Below are 21,582 nucleotides of genomic sequence, written 5' to 3' on the forward strand. Positions count from 1 at the left end.
TGAAAACTTTAAATTTGATTAAATTGTCCAATTAAAAACATAACATAATTAATAAAACAAGAAACAATATAATACTAAAAACCTTTTTTGTGGTACTTTACTTCCAATTGAATACATTCTAAATAATTAAACCCAACTGAAATATATAAAAACGATTACAAAGTTTGTACTACAAACCTATTACTTTAACCCCTGAATTAAAAACCCCTGAATTATTGATGAAGTTCGATTGGCTTTCATCTCGAGCATTTGAAAATATGTTACTTTTTTATGGGATTCTACATTTGGAAAATCCGTTTATTTATTTATTTACATGTTAATTATTATACAAAACAATATAATAAATAAAAGAAGGGACTCGACAGTTAATTTATATGTTGTTTAATAAGTTGTTGGTATCCGTTTATTTATCATTTGCGTTCCCATTAAAAATGGAAACATCGATCATAGTTTTAATTTCCTGGTACATAATTTTTGTGTGTGCTTGGTAGTATTTTCGTTTTTGTGTTGATTTCTAATTATTTCGTGTATTTATATTATAATCCGGCCTGAATAGAACTGATTTGTATATTTGATTGTTTTTGATGCCGTTTTGTTGACAATCAATTTTTTAATATTTTTATTTGTTATGTGCTAATATGATTTGTTATTTGTTTTCCTTCTTTTTTGATACAGTTTCTTATGTGTGAATATTATTTTTGTAATTTTTTTCTGTTTTTTTAGTTTTTGTTTGAAATTCGACCTCTTTCTTTTTAATTTTTCGACTGCTTGGACTTCTTCTTTTTGGATTTCTTCTTGTCATTGCCCCCATTATCCACATCAACAGCGACAGCAATTGAAGCCGGTTTTTCAAACACCACTGGATTTTGCAGAACTTCCAGCGATGGTGTTGGCTCCAGCAATGTAGATAAACTGGGCAAGTTATCAAAAAACTTATCGGTATCTCCAACATGGGTGGTCAACTCGCTGGCGGTTTTATCAGGATAATTCTTCAGCCAATCCTCAAGTGGATCATTTAGAATCTTGGTCATCTTACCTCCATCAGATTTCGGTCCATAGTTTACAGCATTACGACGATCCACCTCATTAAGCTGATTGCTGGTCATGCTCTGCTGTGGACGCAGCACCGAAAAGTATATTTAAAAATAGACATAAAAATAAAAAATAGTAATAAAAACTTTACTTGATATGAATCCATGCGGGGCTTTTTGGGCGACGGTTGATTAGAGTATGCAGGAGTTGCATGAGCGGTTTTTTGTTGTGTCGGATTTGCCAATTGCTGTTGCTTTTGCTGCTGGCGCAGCGAAAGCTGTTGTTGTAATTTCTGATGTTGCTGTTGCTGCTGAAGTTGCTGTGCACTTTGATAGCGTTGTTGTGGATGTAACGCTTGTCGCTGTGCTCGTTGTTGTGATACTGGTGGAATTTGCCGCTCCGGCAATGAAGCCGGTATCTTAAAAAAATCAGCATTCGATACGGTGGGCTTAAATTGCATCGCCTCATAAGCACTTGGCGTGTTAAGTAACACGCTCTCATGGCGCACCGAAGGATAACGCTGCAAATGAGAAACATTATACAGATATTCATATTTTGTATGGGCTAGTCCCGTACCCGTTGTTGCATTGGCTGTACCGTGCATATGGAATGATTTGCCATTCGCTGCTCACGCCAACTCACATATTGCGGCTGCGTTGGTGGATTGCAAGAAAATGGTCCAACTGATGTTGCTGAGCGCAGCAGCGGTCGTGGGGTAATTGCATATTGTGCTCCCGAACTCATCAGATCATTGGCCACTTCACCCACCTAGCGAATATGAGTGAAATATGTACATACATATGTGTACTCACAGAGTGCAATAAATGGGAGAAAATTTTCCATTACCTTGTCCATGCCAATGTAGGGATCTGTATCGCATGTGAGGCATTTGCAGAAATCTACAAAGATTTCCTGCCATTCCTGGTCACTAAAATGATTCGTGCCATACGAAGTAACCACTTGGCTCCACATTATCTCAACTTCATACTTCGTTGGTCTATAAACAAATTCCATTTTGATTTTTAAGCTCTACGGTCATTGCCACCTGATGTTGAAAAGATGACAAAGTAAAAACGGCGTACTGTGCTGCCACTGACAACTTGCCAGTCACAATAAAAAAATTGTCGATAACTTGTCATTTTTATCGATGTTTATTTTTATATGATTTCAATTTCCTTTGCTTTCATTTTGTTTTTGTTTTTTATTTCTACCTAGCTACAGATGAAAACGTTCAAATAATGCATGTATAACAATCAATATTTAGCTTTGTTTTTGCTATTTCAAACATTTGTTAATATTTTCGGGCTTTTAAATTTACACAATCAGCTTGTAAATTATGCTACATATATGTATATATTTTGTATATATTTTTGATTTTGTTTATGTCGTATATTGAAATATGAAAACTTTCGATTAAAAATTTGTATACGAGTTACTTAACATGAGTTCAATTGAAAGTATCTTTATGTTACTTTCCTTTCTTGTTTTTGTTTCTATTTTCTTTTTGATTTAGTTAAGAGTTGAATACATATTTTTTTGTTATATAGTTAAACGATGATCAATTTTATTTGGAATGCAATCAATAATGTAATACAAAAATTTTAATAACTCGCTAGTACTCAATGCTAAAGTTAGTTAATAGTTTAATTTTTTGTAATTTGGCCAATTGTTTAGTTAAGTTAGCACATGAATAACAACAGCAAGTACACACACATGTAATAGTTGTAATATCAATAATTAGAATAATATGTAGGTAATACGTATAATTACTAGAATTCAGTATTTTTGATATGATCATGAATCACAACAATATGTTATCAATATCTCTATAGAATATACAATGTTTCATTTAGTTTTCGACGTAATATCAGTGACAAATTACATTTCAATAGTTATATAGTTATGCAGGTAGCAATATACAATATTTACTTTTATTTTGATTCAATCGATTTCTTTTTGTTTCAAAATCAATGAATTATTCTTTAACAATGTGCTATATATTTAAAAGTTGCAGCAGCAATAAAAATTAAAAAAAAAAACTCGTACATAAAAACAATTAAAATCAATTCTGATCAACAACATTCTCTCTTTGGAACAGTTAGCTATAGCTTATAAATAATAAAAAACCAATACAAATATAAATATATGTATATAGTATTGTTAAGTATATAGTATAGTTTAGTATAGTGTATATAGTTGTATATAATTATGCATGTAAGTATATGACGACGAACGGCAACGTGAATAGTGTCCGTGTTCAGTACGGCTCAGTCTTCTGCTAAAACTCAACGCAATGATGGATTTAAAAGCGAAATGACATTAAATGTGTATATGAGGACGTCTCTTCATTTTCTTCCTAGCTTTATTCCTGGGATGCACACGAGACCTTAGGCATTGTTGTTTTCGCCGCAGCATTGTATGCAGTCCATGCAGTTGTGCTACCTGTTGCCATCGCTTTTACGGCTCATACTCGATGAGGTCAGTTGCAGCTACAAAACAAAAAACAATTTAATATTCAATTTTCCAAAAAAGTGTAATATAGAATTTCGAAAGCAACATGCAACCAGTGGGTGTGTGTTTTTTTGTCTAGAAAATGTGAGTGCGTGCATTAAAAAACTGACCTCTTGTCCTTGCATTATTATTTGTGGTGTTCTTAAGCTTAACGTGTTGCAACTACACGCACAACAAACAAGTTTCAAAAGTGACAGCAACAAACATACAAACAACATTTAGAAGTGTACAACAGATATGTAGATAGAAAGACAGCGATACAGTGGATGTGTGGTTTTTGTCAAGTATTAATACTATTAAACAATTGAAACGCACCTGCATTGAGCGAATGGTGTCCAACAAAGCTTTCTTCTCCTCCAGCAGTATGCTAATATCATCCTGTGCTGCCTTCAAATACGAGCGCAACACCTCTGTTTCCTGCTTGGTCTTGTGCCTATCAGAATTAATTGAATTGCAAATTATTTGTGATTAATATACAGATATAATTACTTCACTCACCTGTAATTGTCAGTGTTGACTTTGGAGTCGACAAGCTGCTTGCGCAGCTGCTCGTTGTCCAGCTTCATTTGCTGCATGACCAGTTGCATAGAAAGCAGCTCGCGATCTCGTTCACGCGGTGCACCAAACAAGCCACTGGCTCCCAGCGATTGCTGTTGCTCAGCGCTCAAGTTTGTATCTGCAATAGGAAATACATGTTTATATATACATATATATATCATTAAATAAATGACTTGCCTATTGGCTGTATTTGAAGTTGACCATCCTTGTCACGCTCTAAATGCATGCGGCCAATGCACAGATTGATGGGCACTGGACCCGGTGAGGTAATATTAACAGGCGGTCGATCCTCCAGCAAATTGATGCGTACATTCTCCAGATTAATCTACCAGCAAAACGAAGAAATTAACTTTTAATGACATCAGATCGTACAATCTCTAGTCAAGTTACCGTCACAGGCATGGGCGGGGAAATGATCTCATCCTCGGCCAAGTCACCCAGGCCAATCACTGTGCTCATCGACAAGTCCAGACTAATGTCCTTGACGCGTATCTCCGCATGGTGCGTAAACCAACTGCAATACGAACAATTGTTATTTATTGCATAACGCGAATTAAATCCATATGAACTTACCTTTGTATGCGCTTGCGATCGATGATGCCTTCAATTTCCTTGGGCATGTTTAAGGTCTCCTCAAGGCGCAGTCGAATGCAGGGCGGCGCTTCTGGATTGTATGGCGCCAGGTTCCAGGCTTTGCAGCGTGCCCCAAACTTGGTCTGCAAGTGGCGGGGATAGTATAAATAAATAGAGCGAGCTAAGAGGTTGGCTAGAATTCAAATTGAAGCCAAGCGCAAGCGAACAAACTACACAACACATGCAAAGCAGTAGGCACACACATGCTGTAAGTGTGTGTGTGTGTGAGTATGCGAGTGCTTAAAAGAAGGTGTGTGTGTGTGGGTGAAAGAGAGATGTGTGTGTTTACTTGTTTAATTTGTGTTTTAATTTCAAGTTTATTCTTGTTGTTTAAAGCTAAAGGTGTTAGTCGTTTGTAATCGTTGTTGTTGTATTGGTGTTAGTGTTGTTGTTGTTGCTTCTTTTTTATTGTTGTTGTTATTGTTATTGTAGTGTTGTTGTTGTTGTTAGCTTAAAGAGTTCGTCTTCGCCCAGCTGGGCTGTTAACGCCTTCACAACCTAAGTGTTTAAGCCAATTTGCAACCAAAGAAATTAAACAAACCAATCAAAACCATAAAACCACAAACAAAATATTCAAACTTATAAATTGGAATTTTTCTACAAAAAAAATCTAGTTTTCTATTGATTAAAAAGTATATAATATATGCTATTATATATTTTGTTAAATAGGTATTATAATAGGTATTATAATGGCCTGGCAGACTCGCTGTAGTCGTTGGATGGGCATGAGGCGGGGGCATGCTCAAAAAACACATTCGTATCAATAAAATATTCAATTCATCAACAAAAAACAAAGCTGCCTATTGTTGTTAACACATTTGACAGTCGTAGAGACATATTTTGTATATATAGTTATTTCAACATACTTATTATCGTTTAACTACTTAACTAATTGGCCAAAAACGCTTTTCAACAGCATTAGCGCTGGCAATTGAAGCCAAAAATAAAAATTAATAGTCAACTACAAAACATAATAAATTTATAATTAATCTCAAAACCAAAACATAGTTAATAATATTTATGTACAGAAGCAGCATTAAACCAAAAGATAGCTTTTAATTAAGTTTAAAAAGAAATTTCAATTTTGTAGTTTAGCTTTGATTTTTATACCTTGTTCGCTTGATGCGCGATCTGTTTTTGTTGTTGTTGTTGTAGAAAGGTGTTGTTTGTTGTAGTTTTAGTTGTTGTGTCATGTTGTTGTTGTCATTAATCAATTTACAAAGTGTTCGTTGTTTAACAGAGTAAATTATACGTTGAGCACAATATTTTGTTTAATTAGCACACATTGAGATCATTTTGATTGTTTTTTTTTTTAGATGAAAACATATTTCATTTTTTTTTTCGTTTTGAGAAGAGAGAAAATATAATGAGAAAATGATTATATGAGAAGTTATCTTACAGTAAAATGTAAAATTCAAATAAATAGTTTAGACCAAATATTAGAATTTGTTTTGTTGATTCAGATAAAAAGTTATCGAAACATGCAGAAACATTATGTAAAAGTTGAGCGAAATAACATTGAATTTTGGCAAGAAAATAAAAAGAAAAGAAATTATGTTTTTATATATATATACAAAAACACAAAGAAAACCAAAGAAAATTCAATATTAATTCAGTTAATTAACAATTAATATAACTGACAGCGTAACGCACCTGCAACTCATCCCAGGGAATGGCGCCGCATTCATCACAGGACACAGCTGCCACCTGCAAACGCACCGAGGATTTGGAGCCCTCCTGCTGACGTATCACCTCCACTGTGGTCAGCCTGCAATAGATTAATATGCAATTAATTTACAAATTAAATCGACAATTCAATTTTCGCTTTTCAATGCAACCTAAAGGTGGCCATGGACACAAGATCACGTCGTCGCCACGTGCTGCCTTCTGAGGGTTCTGAGGGCGAGGACATGTTTGTCTTGTAGCTGCTGGGCTCTTCGTACACCTCGCTGGCCACTTCGACAGGCGATGCCTTCATATTGCTGTCATTGGTGAATGGATTGAGGCGGAACATCACATCCATGCAGTCCATCGTCTTGTCATCGCCCATGACAATGGCAAAATTCTCCGAATCGGAGCTAATGTCGCTCTGCACCGAGAACGTGTCGCTGGCGTCATCGTTGGGCGTGCCCGACTTGATGGCCGAATCAATGGAAGTCATAAAACTGGAGAAGCCCTTCTTCATCGACAGCAAACCCGAATTGATTTCCTTGGTGATGCTGGGCACTGCATCGTTGCCGCCGCTTGAACGTATCGTTGTGTTCTTCACACTCTTCGGGGCTGTAGTTGTCGAGGTCGATTGTGATTGTGATTGCATGGAGATGCCAGTGTCGGGTCGTGAACCCTGACTTGGCGTTGAGGAAGCCAATGTTGGAGTGCTCTGTATCTGCACATTATATCTGCCGAAAAGATGCAATTAATTATATTTTTTCTTCAGCATTACATTGTTACATTCTTACCCATGTGTATTCGGATTGGATATGTGTATGCCACTGTCAAAAGGCGGTTCATTGGTCACTGGCGAGGGCGTCTCTACGCTGCCAAACGTATTGCTCTTCAGCTGATCCAATGGCGGTGGTGTTGGCCAAGTTATATTGCCGCCTGTTAAATGTAAATATTTCATATTTAATTTCTGTTTAAATTGCATTTGAACGATACGTTTATTTTACAATATTTGTTAGCTAGCTAATATCGCTTGGTGTTAGTTAAGTACGAAAAACATGCGAGTTAAGAAATAAGGGCGTGGTTTCGGCAGCTACTACTTTAGGTGATATTTAACATTGTCTTAGCACTACAAATTGTACACTAATTTCTTGATAGTGAAACTAAATCAAAAAGTTTAATGTGCACAAGATCAATCAACGTTTAAATCAGCCAAAATAATTAGAAAATTATCAACCTTTTTGCATAACTTTTATTTATCAACGAATTCTGTGAAACTGAACTTATCTTGAATGTTTCTCTAGAGTAAATAAAGAAATCACGTTATTGATTTTAATATTGCGAAACCACGCCCTCTTTTTGGGCAGGTTTATGAACAAGTGGCATAAAATCCTAGGTAACCAACCTATAGATTGATTACAAAATTGAAAGCACAAAAATACAGCAGTAAAAGCATAATGAAATTGCACGATAAATAAAAATAAAACTGTTCCTAGGGAATCACAAGGGGGGACGGTGAGAACTACGTGTGATTTGCTATTGTTTAACAATTATTGCTCGCTAGGGACATCGAGAGAGAGAGAGAGAGAGAAAAGGGGACACCGTTTTTTTTTCAGTTTGTTAGTAGCGTTAGCTAGCGCTTAGTTGGTTAATACTTTTGTTGTATATGGATTTTAAAACTAAAGTTAATTTTTTTAATAATAATAATAAGGAGAGAGAGAGAGAGAGACAACAAAAGAAATATAAATTCTTACTATTCATGTGTAAATCATCACCCAAACTAGCTGAATCGGGTAAGACACTTTCAGCATCACCACCACTTGATTCCTTACCAGGTGTTGGCGATGGCATCACCAGGGTCACCTCGATCTGTGGCACCACACACCCAAATATTATGGATTTCTGTTGATTTTGCTATAAAACACGAAAGATTAAAATTAGCGAGAGAAGGGCAAGTGATATTAGTATGACGACGAACCTTTTGCAATATGCGCTCGGCATCCAGATTAAGAAACGTGGACATTTCATTGAATTCCTCGGCGAGTCGCAGCAGAAACAGCAATTGATAATGATCGATTTGCAGGCTAACCAAATTCGAAATATGCGCTATTGCATGCATATCCGCACAGCGCTCCACAGGCGCTTCTTTTGTGGCAGCTGCAGCTGCTTGCGGCATACGCACATCTTCCTCGCTGAGAAACGGATTGCGTGGCAGTGGCGGCAGCGATGGCAACGGTGCCAATCCCATGCTTTCCATTTGCGAACTCGCTGCACTCTGGCGTCGCTGCTCCAGCTCCAACTGGGCTTGTGCCTGAGCTTGGCCGGCATGCAGCCAGAGCGTTATGGGCACTGCATCCACAAATGGTATGGATTTGTTCGGGCCCAAGGAGCGTGCGCCCAGAAAATCCACCCAAATGGGATCCAGTTTAATGCACCACACATCACGCGGCTCCGACCACATGGCATAGCGTGACAGGTACTGCGTGGATGCAGATCGTGGCAGCTGTGCTTGCGGCGACATGGGTGCTGCTCCTGCTCCTGCTCCTCCTGCTGCTGTTGGCATCATGCTCACATCCGAGGCAGCCACATGCGATAGTATGCGATCCGTGACAATGCACATATCCCCATCAACCGATGGAAATCCGCTGCCGAAGACGAGAGATCCCTCTTGTAGGGAGTGCAAGGCCTGTGCTAAATCCGCACGGGAACTGCCCATTTCACGTATGTTGGTGAGGGCGAAACGTGAGATCTGTATTTGCATTGTTTTGGGTCGATCCTTTTGATTTGGCGCATCCAGCGCCGCTTCCATGACCACGCGCGGCATAATCGCCTCCACCTTGACATCCATGTACATCAGATTTGGCTCCTGTTCCACGCTCAACGCAGCGGCCATCTGTGTGCCATTGGAGCCATTCGAGGCAATTGATGAGGCAATCGAGCCGCGCGTACTCTGCGACTGTTGTTGCGGCTGTTGCGGCTGCAGTGTGGCCTGGGAGCCGACGCTGGTGCGCAGCAAACTCTCGTGCAAATTCAAGCCAAAGGAATTCAACCACAATATCGAGCTGAGATCAAAGTGCACTTGCAACGGATTGATGTGCACAAACATCTTCGAAGGCGGCACTGAAAAATATGCAAAGGATATTAGCAATATACTTCATTTGTTATATAATCGATTTACTCACGTGGAAATACAAAATCACCGGGATAGTAGAAATACGTATATTCGGCGTGCACAATTGGCATCTCGGCGGGAAACGAATAGCGATCCTTGTCACCTGCAATCAACAAAGACATATTAGCTTAAATATTCAATTAGTTGTTGAATAGTTTTGACGACCAACGGCACAAGCGAAGTAGCCAGGCATGGCTTATATCTACAGATCATTTAATGTCTGCTAGCCATGGGAAATGCTCGATTTGATCTAGAACTAAATGCCAAGCTTGTTTGAGAGTCTTCTACCTAATATCAATATTGAAATATAGGACTTAGAAGGTGCTACATTTAAGCTAAATAAATACTATACATTTATAGATTTAGTTCTATAAATCATCTATCTTACTATATATCTTTTGTATAGAATAAAAAGAATCGAGTTAAAACTACACTACACTTTTAATATGGAATTCAAACTTGAAACTATGTTAAGTTTAGAATGTAAAGCTCAAACGACAAATTTACTTTCATTGTTTTGAAACCATATAAGTTTATGTGGTCTTTAAAGGCAGAAGTAATTATTTCTGTAACACCTATTTAAAATAATCTTAATTTTTCGTACTAAATATATGTTTATATGTAAATAAATATTTATATGACTTATTTTTAGTTTATTTTCAGCTTTAGTATGAACGATAAAATGTAACAGAAAAATTATTTCAATTTTAAAAAATCCTTACTTCTCATACCAAAAATATAATTAATAAATTGCTCTGTTCGCTACACGATATGATTCATCCTTTAAATATTTAAAGCAGCTGCAGCATTCCACATCTCTGCATACATATATTTATCTATACAATAACGATCTGTTTTCTGATTCAGCTATGCCTGGCAGGCGTGGCGTATGCGTGATATTCACCTGAGGAACGGCTTTTCCTTTTGTGTTGTGCTACAATTAACAACAGCAACAACAACAAACGACAGAGGCACAACAAAAACAACAAAAGCGGATGTGTGACAAAAGTGTGACAAATGGAATGATGAGGTTTCAGTTTCGTGATGGCAAATAAAAATGCATGAGTTATGTAAATGCACAAAACACAAAATACAAAAAGCAAACAAATGCAAGAGAGAAAGAGAAAAAAGAGAATTTAGCGTATTAACATTAGTTCGAATAATGTAAAAGCGTTGATGTGTGTATCAGTGTGTGTAAATGTGTTATTAGCCTTGATTTGTAGTACTTTTTAACAGGCTTTAAATTAAACAATTCATGTTAATATGTCTAAAACGTATGTTAAATTTATCTAATTTTTTTAGCAAAGTTATAACTTTTAATTACTGTTAATAATTCAATTCAATTATTATTTACAGCTTGTCACAGCTGTGTTAGCCTTTAACACAAGCGTTGATTTGAATTTACTGTTAGTGCTGAGATGTGTTTTTGGAGATGTTGTGTAAGGATTTGATAAACTGCATCACTACTCATACCTGAAACAAACTCCTTGGGCATTTGCTTTTTACCCGACGTCGTCACACGATACAAGGTGAAGTCCTCGATGCGCAGAATGACACACGAACTCATCAGCTTGGCCAGATTCTCCAAGGTATTCCGCTGCTGCGCTGCCTGCGAGAATTGACTGCTTGCCGAGGCATTCCCTGAGCCTCCTGAGCCAGAACCGCCCAAAACTGATGCTGCTACGCCGGCTGCAGTCGGAGTGCTGCTGCTATTGGAGCCAGTTCCACCGTTGCCAAAGTGTGAGCTCAACAGCGAAGCATTCAGCATGATGGGCGAGGCTGGAGCACTGCGTTCCAGTGGCGCATGCATTGCGGGTCGATTGGGTTGGCTCAGATTCAGTACAGCCTCCCGAAAAGCATTCAAGGATTCTTTGAGCCACAATGCTGGCGCCACCGACGCCTCCTTGTATTTAGCCCAATGTGAGCGATCCGATTTGGCCAAATGATAGGGATAATAGTCAACCTGAAAGGCTGTAACCGACACCTGCAAGGCGCCGCCCTTGTCCAGCTCCGGATAACTGGAGCGACCATCGCCCTCGTCGTCACACAAGTGCAGATCGATGCGCTGGCTGAAGAAATGATACGAAGTCTCGCGCACATCGAATGCATTGAACATTCGCTGAGCGGTTGATGTGTTAACCGATTCCGAGAGACGATTTTGCTGCTGGGCAACCTGCGCCTGGTACTCGGGGAGCGTCTATGGAGGAGAAAACAGGGGGTTAAACAATGATGCATCAACAACAAATCTCTACTATACTTTTTGATACTCGTTACACTTTTAAGGGGATTTCTAAGAGAAGAAAAGGTGTCCACATTTCAGTTTAAACCACAGCTTTCATTTTCTTATTGAATAGTTTAATTGTTAAGTCAAGGCAGTTAACGGCGAGAAATTAGCTTCAGAAAATTCATATCTTTTTGCAAACAATTTAATCAGTTCTTCGACCTCGCCTTGAGCGTAACTAATATGATTTGGCTAGAGACCACAATTTGCTACGACTTTAAATCAATTTACGCTCACCTGCAACTTCCGTGCCGCTTTCGACTTTTGCGTAGCATGTGTGGCGGCCTTGATGAGTCCCGACAGCGAGTCCACAAAGTGCAAGGCTGCCTTCAGCTGGGAGTCCGTCAACACCCACAGCAGATCATCCAATATGAGCACCAATCGTGAAGCCAACAAACTGCAATCGGCCAACCGTTTTCTGATCGTAATCCGACAACGCGCATGATTCGTGAGCAGACGCAGCGGCGTTAAGGACTTGTCCTGGGTGGAACTAGCCTCGATGCGTACTGTTTGCCAGGAGAGCTCCTTGAAGATCAGTATGATACCCTTGTGTCCATCCTTAAGTCGGGTGGAACGCAAATCAGCGCTAGCCCATTTCGGATTCTTGGATTCGACACGAATGCGGGACATTTGCACAGAGGCTGTGAAGGCGGCGCTGACAAAATTGACGTTGACCGTGTTCACCACAATGGTGATGCCATCGACCACCTTGTGTATGAAGCTGTATTTACCCTGAGGCACTTGTGGCAAGGCAGCCGCAGACGTTGAATTCCCTCCGCCCGCATCGCGAGCTGTGGGATTGCAGGTCTCGATGGTGATGCGCACCTCATCAAGTGTCTATGCATAAACATAAAAGATGATTAGAATGCGCGACTACATCAAAGAACACTTAAACCAATTTAACCTTACCAGCGTTATGGGCACACTCTTGAGCTTTGTCCAGCTAATGCGAAAGGAGACATGATTGCACCACGCTGACGTCAAACGCAACCAACTGGGCAACTCCAGCAGCTCGGTGAGAACACGTTCATCCAGTTCCAGATTGGATAGCTCACCCTCGCCACGGAAAGTGCTCAAATTGATTTTGTCCGATGAAAGATTTTTTGTATAGCTGCAAGAAACAAAAACATAAGACAACATAAAGATGTTAGTCAAGACTGAATGTTCGTTATTTCAGCTTCACTGAGCTGTCATCGCTCATTTAATAGCAACAAGTGGCGCCAACCCAAGAAGACGGAGAGATAGAGGAACGAACGACCTGTCAGTTGCCATCAATTGACCCATTTCTAGTTAATGTTCTGCATGCATAATTGAAATCTAAATATTGATTGATTCGACAACGATGTGGAGTTCCATGCTGACGTATCTATTCGAGTTGTAGGTAAGTAATTGGTATGTAAGTGGCAATGTAATTGAATGGCAATCGGGGGAAATAGAATCAGCTGGGGCAAACTATAAATATCTTGTAGGACAATCAAGGACTCAAGGCGCAGAGGGTAAAAATAAATTTGTGTCAATGTTTCTAAGAGTGTAAAGGTATTTCCTAATCCTCAGAATAGTTTAGTACAACTTATTTTACTACAAAAAAAAGTCTCACGCTAAATAAATACAGAAAAAAAATAATACGTAAACATGAAACATGTAAAAAAAACTTAATTTATAAAATGAATAAACCATCAAAGGAAGCGAATAAGAATGAAACTAATTGCAATCTAAAATGTTGAGATTCATTGAAGTTTTGGCATTTTATTCTCTATTTATCCATATACATACATCCTTTATATTGTAGTAAACTTTTCCATTTCTGCTGTTTAGCTTTTCTACTTGAAAGAATTTAAATTAAAAGTTGGTCTAATGAAAATCTAATAACTTATACTAGTCCGATTATCATTAATCTTTATGTAAACAGTAAATAATGTGCCCATTAGGATATCAAGATGGTGTCGCAAATATTAAAAAATAAAAAGGGGAATTTACCCGGCTAAAAAAGTTTATTTAATTGAAACTTTTGGGTCGATGATGAAACTTTTTACTTTAAGAAGAAGCTCCCCGTTTTATTTATCCTGTTGGGTGCTGACTAAGGGCGGGTGGCTTCAAAGCGGATAAAAGGCAACAAGTTTGCTTTGCATTTACACGTTAGTCTTGTTAAAAAGTTAGTTTGTTTGCAGCTTAATTGCGTGGAAAAAATCTTGGGCACATGAAAGCAAGACTTAAAGCACAAGGCCCCAAAGACAAGACAAATAAAAGCGCCAACTTTGTGTACGCACCACACATACACTCGTATTATATAGTTATTTATATACATACATGTGTCGTGTCGCAGGAGCGTACTGCCTATGGAAATCGATAAACATACTGAAAATGATAGAGCAGTAAAGAGAAAGCTATATTTATAGCCCTTATTATTGGAAGTTCAAGTGGAATTTTTTGTGGCTTCTAAATGAAAGAATTTATATACGTCAAGAAGAAAATATAAATTTAGAATCTCTCTTTTCTTTGACAATAACACTTTAAGGCCATTGTAAGATAGTGAAGTAAACTCTGATCTACTGTTATACGTTATATGTAGTATGTACATGCAGATTTTGACAACTAATTAGAAATAAAGTTAAAAATAAATCTATTGTATTTTTGTTAAGTTTATTTTCTGTATACTTCGTATAGACGCTTTAAATATATGTTCGCTTAAACTTTTTAAAAATGATAATTACTAATTCTTAAATTTCGACTATATTCGTGCTGTACATATAAAGGTCATTTGTTTAATTAAAACTTATTCGTTTGCTTAGCTAAAACTTTTACCAAATTCAAATGTACACCTAAAACAAATTTCTTGTTTTGTCTTGCTAAGTTGACTGACAGCTCTGAATGAAAAGGTCAATGATGGGGCCCAAGTCTCTCACCCCCTGCAATCCGCGCCTGTGCAGTTAGCATGTTCTGTTATTTATGCAGCTGGCAGGACACATTCTCATGTACACAAACATGCATGGAAATAAGCAAAACATATTGTGGAGATCTTAAAAATTGAATTGGGCAAAGAGCCGGCGGCGCCTCTAAAACATCAAATTTTAAATTGAAATTGAAATTGTTTTTATTATGGCAGAAGCGTAACGATGTGCGTGTGGGTGTGTATGAGAGAAGGAGAGAGTGAGAGGGAGACAGGGAGAGCAGCCTCATCAATCCACTTGTTACGCTCTAAAATAAAGTCGAGAGGTGGGAGAGCGATAAACGATAATGATAACAAAGTAGCTCTCCCTCACCCCTGTTAAATGCCGCCGCTGTGAAGCTGCAAAAAGAATACACACACACACACACACACAACCGCGTACAAAGACAACGGCATTGAGACAACAACAACAATAACTAAAAACGCGAGCTGTTGCTCGCCGCAGCTTGGAAAAATCAATTAAATTTCCCACAGTAAATAAATGATGGCGCCCCATGCTGCCAGGTCTTTTAATTAGCATAGCTTTTTTTATTATTGTAATGCAATTTTGCGCTAACTCGGTTATAACGATGCTGGTGACAACACTTACATGGACAAATGTTTGAGCAATTGGTTTTTTATCAACGAGACCATTTTGCGACGTCAGCAGAGGCAGCAAAGGCGGTTGGAATGTAATAAATCTCGCTACAGTAGCGATCCAATAACAACAACTACACGATGAACAGCAATAATGATAATAATCTCACTCAGCAGCACATTATTGCATTAATTGGAATCGAGATGAGGAGGCACAATAGGAGCACTTGATTTTTTCTTTTTCTTATTCTATGTATATGATTCTTATTGGAAAACTGGTATTTGTGCTAACGAGCTCGTTAGTTATACAAGCACTTTTGGCATTGGGTTTCTTGTTAAATTTTCGTCAGCATTAGTCATAATTTTTTATGGTTTTTGATAGATATTCGTTATAATTAGCTCTTATCATTCATATTATGTGCGCCCTCAAGAAAATCACTGTTCACAATCAAACAAGCAGCTGTCAATTTTTTCTTGTGACTTTTGTCATTTGATTTTGTTGCAGCGCCGCCTCGCGCGTCATTCGCACTAAAACGAACGATTCGCCAAATTTTACTTGTCTCGCGTCGTTATTTTAGCAGCACAATAAACAACACCCGCACTCGATAAATAAATAATTAAAAACAAGACCGTAGTCGTCATGCAAAACAGTGCTCGATTCGATTACATACAACTTTAACAGTTTTCATACAGTGTTAATAACATTACTTGCTAGTATTTTTTCTACAATCAATTGAATTACATCTAAAACAATTTTTGTACATCTCTAATTACAATTTTTATTCAATTATTTTATCAATTCTAATATTTGACCCAAATTGTTTTGACCGACATCCCATTTGATCACAATATTGCGAATGAAGTTCTACAATCAAAGTAACAGCTGCTAGTTTTGCTGTTGTTTAACATCTCCATATGAGTACTAACAGCGACGTAACACCTACAGCTGTTATCATAAGCTAGTTATTTTATACTGCTATAAATACAACCAACATTTCGATCAATTTGAGTTGCCAATCAACGAGGCAAATGACTCATTTAAATTAAAAAGGTTGAAGTCTTATCATTAGCCGGTTTTTGAATGTGCTGCGCAAATAACATGCTAAACAGATGAAATGCTCATTATTCAATTCAAGATTATTTACACATTATTTAATTTGTTCCAAGTAAGGCTCCAAATTAAAATAAGTTTTCATTATCGTATGACATTGTCGACGCAATTCTTGGAAATTTTTTTATTGATAGATTTAAACAACAGTTAACAAAATCTTCCATGTTACAGATCGACTATATGCGATGTTGGGATGTCCTATAAAAATGTTAATTATTTTTAATGTAAAATCAATGTGTAGATATACAAATCTTCAATAACATTGGTGTGTGCACTTTTGTATATTTTGAATTTAACTGTTGCTAACATATGTTAACTCTATAGTCGAAATAACAACACTCAGCTCGAAGCAGGAATTATCGATATTATCGATTATACCAAAACAAAATAATACTACTACTTTTTTATTCAGTACTGAAAACAAGCATTACACAGCACTACAAGCTTGCATACATTTTGCGTTTCACACAGCATACTGCAGCTACTACTGTCAAAAATTAAAAGCTTGTCTGTTTGTGATATAGAAGAAATCAATTGGTATCCATTCGATTGACTCAGTGCGCGAAACTGTGCAATGTCGAGTGGCGATGCAGTGGTTGCTTCTGTGGACGAACTAGTCGAGCGCGTGGTCGAAGTTACCGCCTGCACAGCCGATGAGGCCAAACATTACCTGGGAGCCTGTGCCAACGATGTCGCTGCAGCAGTTGCATTGTTTTTCGAACAAGGTGGCAGCTCTGCCACCGCTGCTGCTGCAGGCGGCGGCACTGCCTCCACTTCGTCCAGTGCTGCCATCCAGGACGATGACGAAGTGCGTGCTCCCATTGCTCCCGTGCGCGAACAGCTGCTTCTACCGGAGGATGACAATTTTTTTGCGTCCGGCAGCAGCAGCAACAGCAGTCGCTTGTCTCGTATGACGCAGCGCGTAAAAGTCTGTCCACTACGGGACTTTGCACGAGAGGGCGCCTTAATGGAGGAACAATTGCAGGCGACGGGCCTCTACTCCGATGCTAGCACACATCGTCGGCGTCGTGAGCGTTCCGCTCAAATGGTTGTAGCTGGCCAGGCGCTGCTCAACAGCCATCGGTCTAGTGCAGCTAGCTCTAGCTCCAACTCGACCTCATCCCGCCTTGGTGATCTCTTCCGGCCGCCCACTGATATTCTGTATTCGGGCTCATTGGCGGCGGCTCGCGAATTTGCCAGCAAACGTGAACGCTGGCTGCTAGTAAATGTGCAGAGTGATAACTTTCAATCGCAGACCATGAATCGTGATGTCTGGAGCAGCAAGGACCTAAAGCAACTAGTTCGCAGGCAATTTGTGCTCTGGCAGGTGGATGACGATAGCTCCGAAGGTCGACGTTTTGTCGCCTTCTATCATTGCGCTAAGCTGCCGTATTTATGTGTCATCGATCCACGAACCGGGGAAGAAGTTTGGCGCAGTCCCGAGCCCAATCAGCAGAATGTATTGCCTGACTTACGGCAATTTCTGCGTGATCATCGCGACTTTTCGCTGGAGGAGGCGAGCACTTCGAAGCGAGCGGCCATTCAAATCGATGACGATGACGATGAGTTAGAGGAGGGAGCAGCTTCATGCTCCTCATCGACAGCAGGCACGCCCAAGAAACGTGCACGTCTGCTGGAGCTCACCGAGGAGGAGCAACTTGAGCTAGCCATTAAGAATTCCATGAATGAGAATGGCGGCGGCGGCAACAGCGCACCAACGAAATCCGGGAGCAATTCCAACGCTGCGGCCAATAGCGATTGCGAGAGTCTCGAGGAATTCGATGAGGATGAGATCAAAGGTATTGCCATCTCTTATGAAACCCAGCTGGGCACTCAGTTGGAGGAGTTAACGGCACTTAAGTTGCGTCTCCTGAACTCCAGCGGCTCGGATGAAGTTGTCCAGTTGCGTTGGCCGTCGGATACGAAACTTAAGACCTTGCGTCTCTATATAAGGCAAACGCACAAGCACATACCGCTGGAGGGTTACAAGTTAATCTGTGCCTTTCCACGCAAGTCCCTGGAGATGGAGCATAATGAGTCTACGCTCAAAGAATTGGGACTGCATCCCTCCGCAAATGTGCATCTCACGCTTGACGAATAGATTTGCACATGATTCATATTTATTTTAAACTATCTGTCATTCTGTCTCCAACGCCCTTTCCTGTCTTCTACTCCACATGAATTAAGCACATTAATATATTGCTAAAAATAATTTTAAGTGAAACAGCATTGAATAAAAATCATCAAATTGAAGTTGCCCATGCCAAAATTCAATATTTATATTGTTGGAGACACTACAAATTCTGAATTGTTTGAGTGAATTATCAAGAATCGGAAATGTAGTTTATATACTTAATTTTTTTAAATGCGCGCGAATATTTGTGTCGTCTGGCTAATTAAATGGCAAGACATTTACAATTTCGTTTTTATTTTTCATAAGCTGGCAACGCTCACAACATATGTTTTCGCCAAACGCTAGTGTGGCAAGGCCATGCATGCGCTTCCACAGGCATTTCAATACTACAGCAAAACAGCGGCAAATTAATAAAGTTCTGAATGAAACTAAAGTTGTAAAAATGGTTAAATGTTGCTGTAAAATCGTACAATAATAATTTATTTGTAGAGTATATAAACAATCCTTGTAAATATTCGTTTCCAAGTAGCGCATTAACGGGTCGACAATCCCGAATAAATCAGAGTATAAATTCATTAGATGCCCGTTTAATGCCAAGCAGAAAACTCGCCACGTACAAAATTGTGTAAATAATCACAAAACCCGCAACGAATTAGGTGTCTGATAAAAATATAAAACAAAAACCAAATGCTGGCATTAACATGTTTTCCGTGAGAGGGGCGTGCAATAATCAGTAGAAGAAGGAGGAAGAATAGAACCATCCATCAACACAACACAACTACACAATAACAGTAAACAGTAAACACACGCACATAATGGACGAGAAGCTGAAATATTCGCTGCTGCGCGGCGAACTTGTGGACACACAAAACATATGGACGAGGTGAGTGCGGGGCAACTGTATACCGGGTACCCACAAAAGGATTGCGAAATATGGCATAAGAGAGAATAGTTGTCTTTTTTCTTCTGTCCGTCCGTTCAAGTATCCGTCAGATAGTTAATCTGTAAAATTGGAAGTTAACATTGGTGTAAGATTACATCTCACTTATTAACTGTTACATCTCAACGAAACAAGTTCAACAAATTCTCAACTTGCTCAGTTCTCCAACTTTAATTGATTTATTTTAAAACTTGTTTGCAGGCACGAGAAGCGTGTTTGGTTCATCACCCTCTTGACGGGCACCTGTATGTTGTACTCCACCAGGACAACTATGCCGCTGCTTGTCCCCGCCGTAGCTGCCGCACAAAAATGGAGCAAAACAGACTCCGGTACCGTGCTAAGCTCTTTCTTCTGGGGTTATACGTTGACTCAGGTGCTGGGCGGCTATTTTAGCGATCGTTTTGGCGGACAGCGTGTAATATTGTTGGCTGCTTTAGGTTGGTCCGTCATTACCTTTCTTATGCCCACCATCATCTGGTCGGCGGCGTCCGTTAAGAGCTATGCGATACCTTTAATTGTCACCATACGCATCTTGAATGGCGCCTTGCAGGGCGTTCATTTTCCTAGTATGATCAGTCTGACCAGCCAGGTGAGTTTGCCAACAAATTTAGTGCTTCTATTATTTAAATATCATTCTCTATTTTATAGAATCTCTGCCAGAATGAGCGTAGCAGCTTTTTCGGACTACTCACCTCGGGTTCCGCGATGGGCACGCTTCTCACTGGCATTATGGGCTCCTTTGTGCTCGATTATTTCGGCTGGTCGTATGTCTTTCGAGTGATTGGGTTAATGGGCTTTGCCTGGGCGCTGGTCCTGCGCTACTATGCCATGGCTGGCGAACGCAATCGGATCATCAACATTGCGACGCCGGCGCGTTTGTGTGCCAACAAAACGCCAGCGGAGACCACGGTGCCCTGGTTGCGCTACTTCAGCCGTTTATCCTTTTGGGCCTGTGTGCTGACGCATGCCTGCGAGATGAACTGCTTCTTTGTGCTGCTCTCGTGGTTGCCCACCTACTTCCACGATGGCTTTCCACATGCCAAGGGCTGGGTAGTCAACATGATACCTTGGCTGGCGTTACCGCCCTGCACCTTCTTTGCCAAATACCTAACTACGCGGTTGATAGCCAGGGAATGGTCCACGACGACGGTGCGCAAGTTGATACAAAGCTGCTGCTTTGCTGCACAGAATGCAGCATTGTTTGTGATGAGTCGCACAACAGATTTCCATACAGCACTCATCTGTATGACCATCATCATTGGCGGCACCGGGTTCCACAATAATGCAGTTACCGTGAATCCGCAGGATTTGGCTCCACTGCATTCGGGCAGCGTTTTTGGACTGATGAACACAGTGGGCGCCATACCAGGATTCTTGGGAGTCTATCTTGCGGGACACATTCTCGAATTGACGCAGAGTTGGCCGATGGTATTTAGTGCAGCGGCTGGCATTAATCTGATTGGTTGGATCATATTCCTAGTCTTTGGCTCGGCTGAGGCGATTGTATAAGAAGCAACTGAACATTCTCTGGACAAATTCTCCATCTCCAAAAAGAAGGCAGAATCAATAGTATTTATTGCAAATGTGTAAATAGTTTAAGATAGAACAAAAGCAAATTGCTGCTAGCGTGATAAGTTCAAATAACCCATAAATTGAACATATATACACTATATATGACGCATGCCACGAAACTAAAGATAATGATAAAAACAAAACCCATTAAAGCTCGTTGTCAATCAGCGCAAGTCGGAAATTGTATTTTTTAAATGTCAGACAATGTTAGTGATAAACAAAATGAGATTAATTGCAGTTTCTTCAAAATTAAAACAGATTTTTCATTATTTGTAGTGTTATCAATATGTTCAATTTATTTGCAAACAGTTGTAAGAGCAATAGAATGAGGAAATTGTGTAAAATTAATTTGTTATTTATTTTACGCATTGCAATTTATTGGAACCAATTTTTTAGTTTGCGATTGCAAAGCGAAATTAGCACGTTCGCAATATATTAATTATTCACAATTAA

The 21,582-nt window shown here is 39.4% G+C and overlaps 4 protein-coding genes across 12 annotated transcripts; 2 read left to right on the top strand and 2 right to left on the bottom strand.

Moving 5' to 3' along the window:
• Positions 1 to 369: 369 nt before the first annotated feature.
• LOC133834916 (uncharacterized) lies at positions 370 to 2,115 on the bottom strand. 2 transcript variants are annotated; one of them, XM_062264697.1, is made up of 4 exons: positions 1,879 to 2,115; positions 1,609 to 1,800; positions 1,184 to 1,552; positions 370 to 1,109 (listed from the first exon to the last, which is right to left on the bottom strand). In XM_062264697.1, exons 1-4 carry the CDS (start codon positions 2,044 to 2,046, stop codon positions 753 to 755), a joined length of 1,086 nt encoding a protein of 361 aa, XP_062120681.1. In that variant the 5' UTR covers positions 2,047 to 2,115; the 3' UTR covers positions 370 to 752. The 2 variants fall into 2 exon arrangements, with proteins under 2 accessions (XP_062120681.1, XP_062120680.1); XM_062264696.1 differs by having other exon boundaries at positions 370 to 1,112; positions 1,879 to 2,113.
• Positions 2,116 to 2,167: 52 nt separating this feature from the next.
• On the bottom strand, positions 2,168 to 16,130 carry LOC133834914 (bridge-like lipid transfer protein family member 3A). Of its 8 annotated transcripts, none has more exons than XM_062264693.1 (19): positions 15,386 to 16,130; positions 12,759 to 12,960; positions 12,087 to 12,686; positions 11,042 to 11,765; positions 10,473 to 10,502; positions 9,579 to 9,671; positions 8,375 to 9,516; positions 8,229 to 8,310; positions 7,194 to 7,335; positions 6,573 to 7,133; positions 6,388 to 6,502; positions 5,845 to 5,865; positions 4,675 to 4,817; positions 4,492 to 4,615; positions 4,279 to 4,426; positions 4,042 to 4,219; positions 3,859 to 3,976; positions 3,654 to 3,705; positions 2,168 to 3,521 (listed from the first exon to the last, which is right to left on the bottom strand). In XM_062264693.1, exons 1-19 carry the CDS (start codon positions 15,427 to 15,429, stop codon positions 3,490 to 3,492), a joined length of 4,551 nt encoding a protein of 1,516 aa, XP_062120677.1. In that variant the 5' UTR covers positions 15,430 to 16,130; the 3' UTR covers positions 2,168 to 3,489. The 8 variants fall into 8 exon arrangements, with proteins under 8 accessions (XP_062120677.1, XP_062120671.1, XP_062120672.1 ...); XM_062264687.1 differs by having other exon boundaries at positions 8,151 to 8,310; XM_062264688.1 differs by lacking the exon at positions 5,845 to 5,865 and having other exon boundaries at positions 8,151 to 8,310; positions 15,386 to 16,128.
• A 766-nt stretch (positions 16,131 to 16,896) lies between these two features.
• Positions 16,897 to 18,736, top strand: LOC133834915 (UBX domain-containing protein 7). The gene has a single exon (XM_062264695.1). The coding sequence runs from the start codon at positions 17,058 to 17,060 to the stop codon at positions 18,582 to 18,584; it is 1,527 nt and encodes a 508-aa protein (XP_062120679.1). The 5' UTR covers positions 16,897 to 17,057; the 3' UTR covers positions 18,585 to 18,736.
• A 160-nt stretch (positions 18,737 to 18,896) lies between these two features.
• LOC133834918 (voltage-gated purine nucleotide uniporter SLC17A9) lies at positions 18,897 to 21,357 on the top strand. Its single transcript, XM_062264698.1, has 3 exons — positions 18,897 to 19,500; positions 19,759 to 20,146; positions 20,206 to 21,357. The coding sequence occupies exons 1-3, from the start codon at positions 19,433 to 19,435 to the stop codon at positions 21,064 to 21,066; spliced, it is 1,317 nt and encodes a 438-aa protein (XP_062120682.1). The 5' UTR covers positions 18,897 to 19,432; the 3' UTR covers positions 21,067 to 21,357.
• The last annotated feature ends 225 nt before the right edge of the window (positions 21,358 to 21,582 follow it).

The sequence above is a fragment of the Drosophila sulfurigaster genome, chromosome 2L (assembly GCF_023558435.1).
Source record: "Drosophila sulfurigaster albostrigata strain 15112-1811.04 chromosome 2L, ASM2355843v2, whole genome shotgun sequence".
NCBI classification, from domain to species: Eukaryota; Metazoa; Arthropoda; class Insecta; order Diptera; family Drosophilidae; genus Drosophila; species Drosophila sulfurigaster.

Bases quoted from the DNA above. Each gene is read 5' to 3' on its own strand.
- LOC133834918 (XM_062264698.1), top strand. From the start codon at position 19,433: ATGGACGAGAAGCTGAAATATTCGCTGCTGCGCGGCGAACTTGTGGAC. The intron at 19,501-19,758 runs GTGAGTGCGGGG...ACTTGTTTGCAG, and splicing joins ACACAAAACATATGGACGAG to GCACGAGAAGCGTGTTTGGT. The intron at 20,147-20,205 runs GTGAGTTTGCCA...TCTATTTTATAG, and splicing joins TGATCAGTCTGACCAGCCAG to AATCTCTGCCAGAATGAGCG.
- LOC133834914 (XM_062264687.1), bottom strand. From the start codon at position 15,429: ATGGTCTCGTTGATAAAAAACCAATTGCTCAAACATTTGTCCAT. The intron at 11,766-12,086 runs GTGAGCGTAAAT...TCTCCTCCATAG, and splicing joins AAGCGGCACGGAAGTTGCAG to ACGCTCCCCGAGTACCAGGC. The intron at 6,503-6,572 runs GTTGCATTGAAA...AATCTATTGCAG, and splicing joins GTGTCCATGGCCACCTTTAG to GCTGACCACAGTGGAGGTGA.
- LOC133834916 (XM_062264696.1), bottom strand. From the start codon at position 2,046: ATGGAATTTGTTTATAGACCAACGAAGTATGAAGTTGAGATAATGTGG. The intron at 1,801-1,878 runs GTAATGGAAAAT...CATATTCGCTAG, and splicing joins CCTACATTGGCATGGACAAG to GTGGGTGAAGTGGCCAATGA. The intron at 1,113-1,183 runs GTAAAGTTTTTA...CTGCGTCCACAG, and splicing joins CCCGCATGGATTCATATCAA to CAGAGCATGACCAGCAATCA.
- LOC133834915 (XM_062264695.1), top strand. From the start codon at position 17,058: ATGTCGAGTGGCGATGCAGTGGTTGCTTCTGTGGACGAACTAGTCGAG.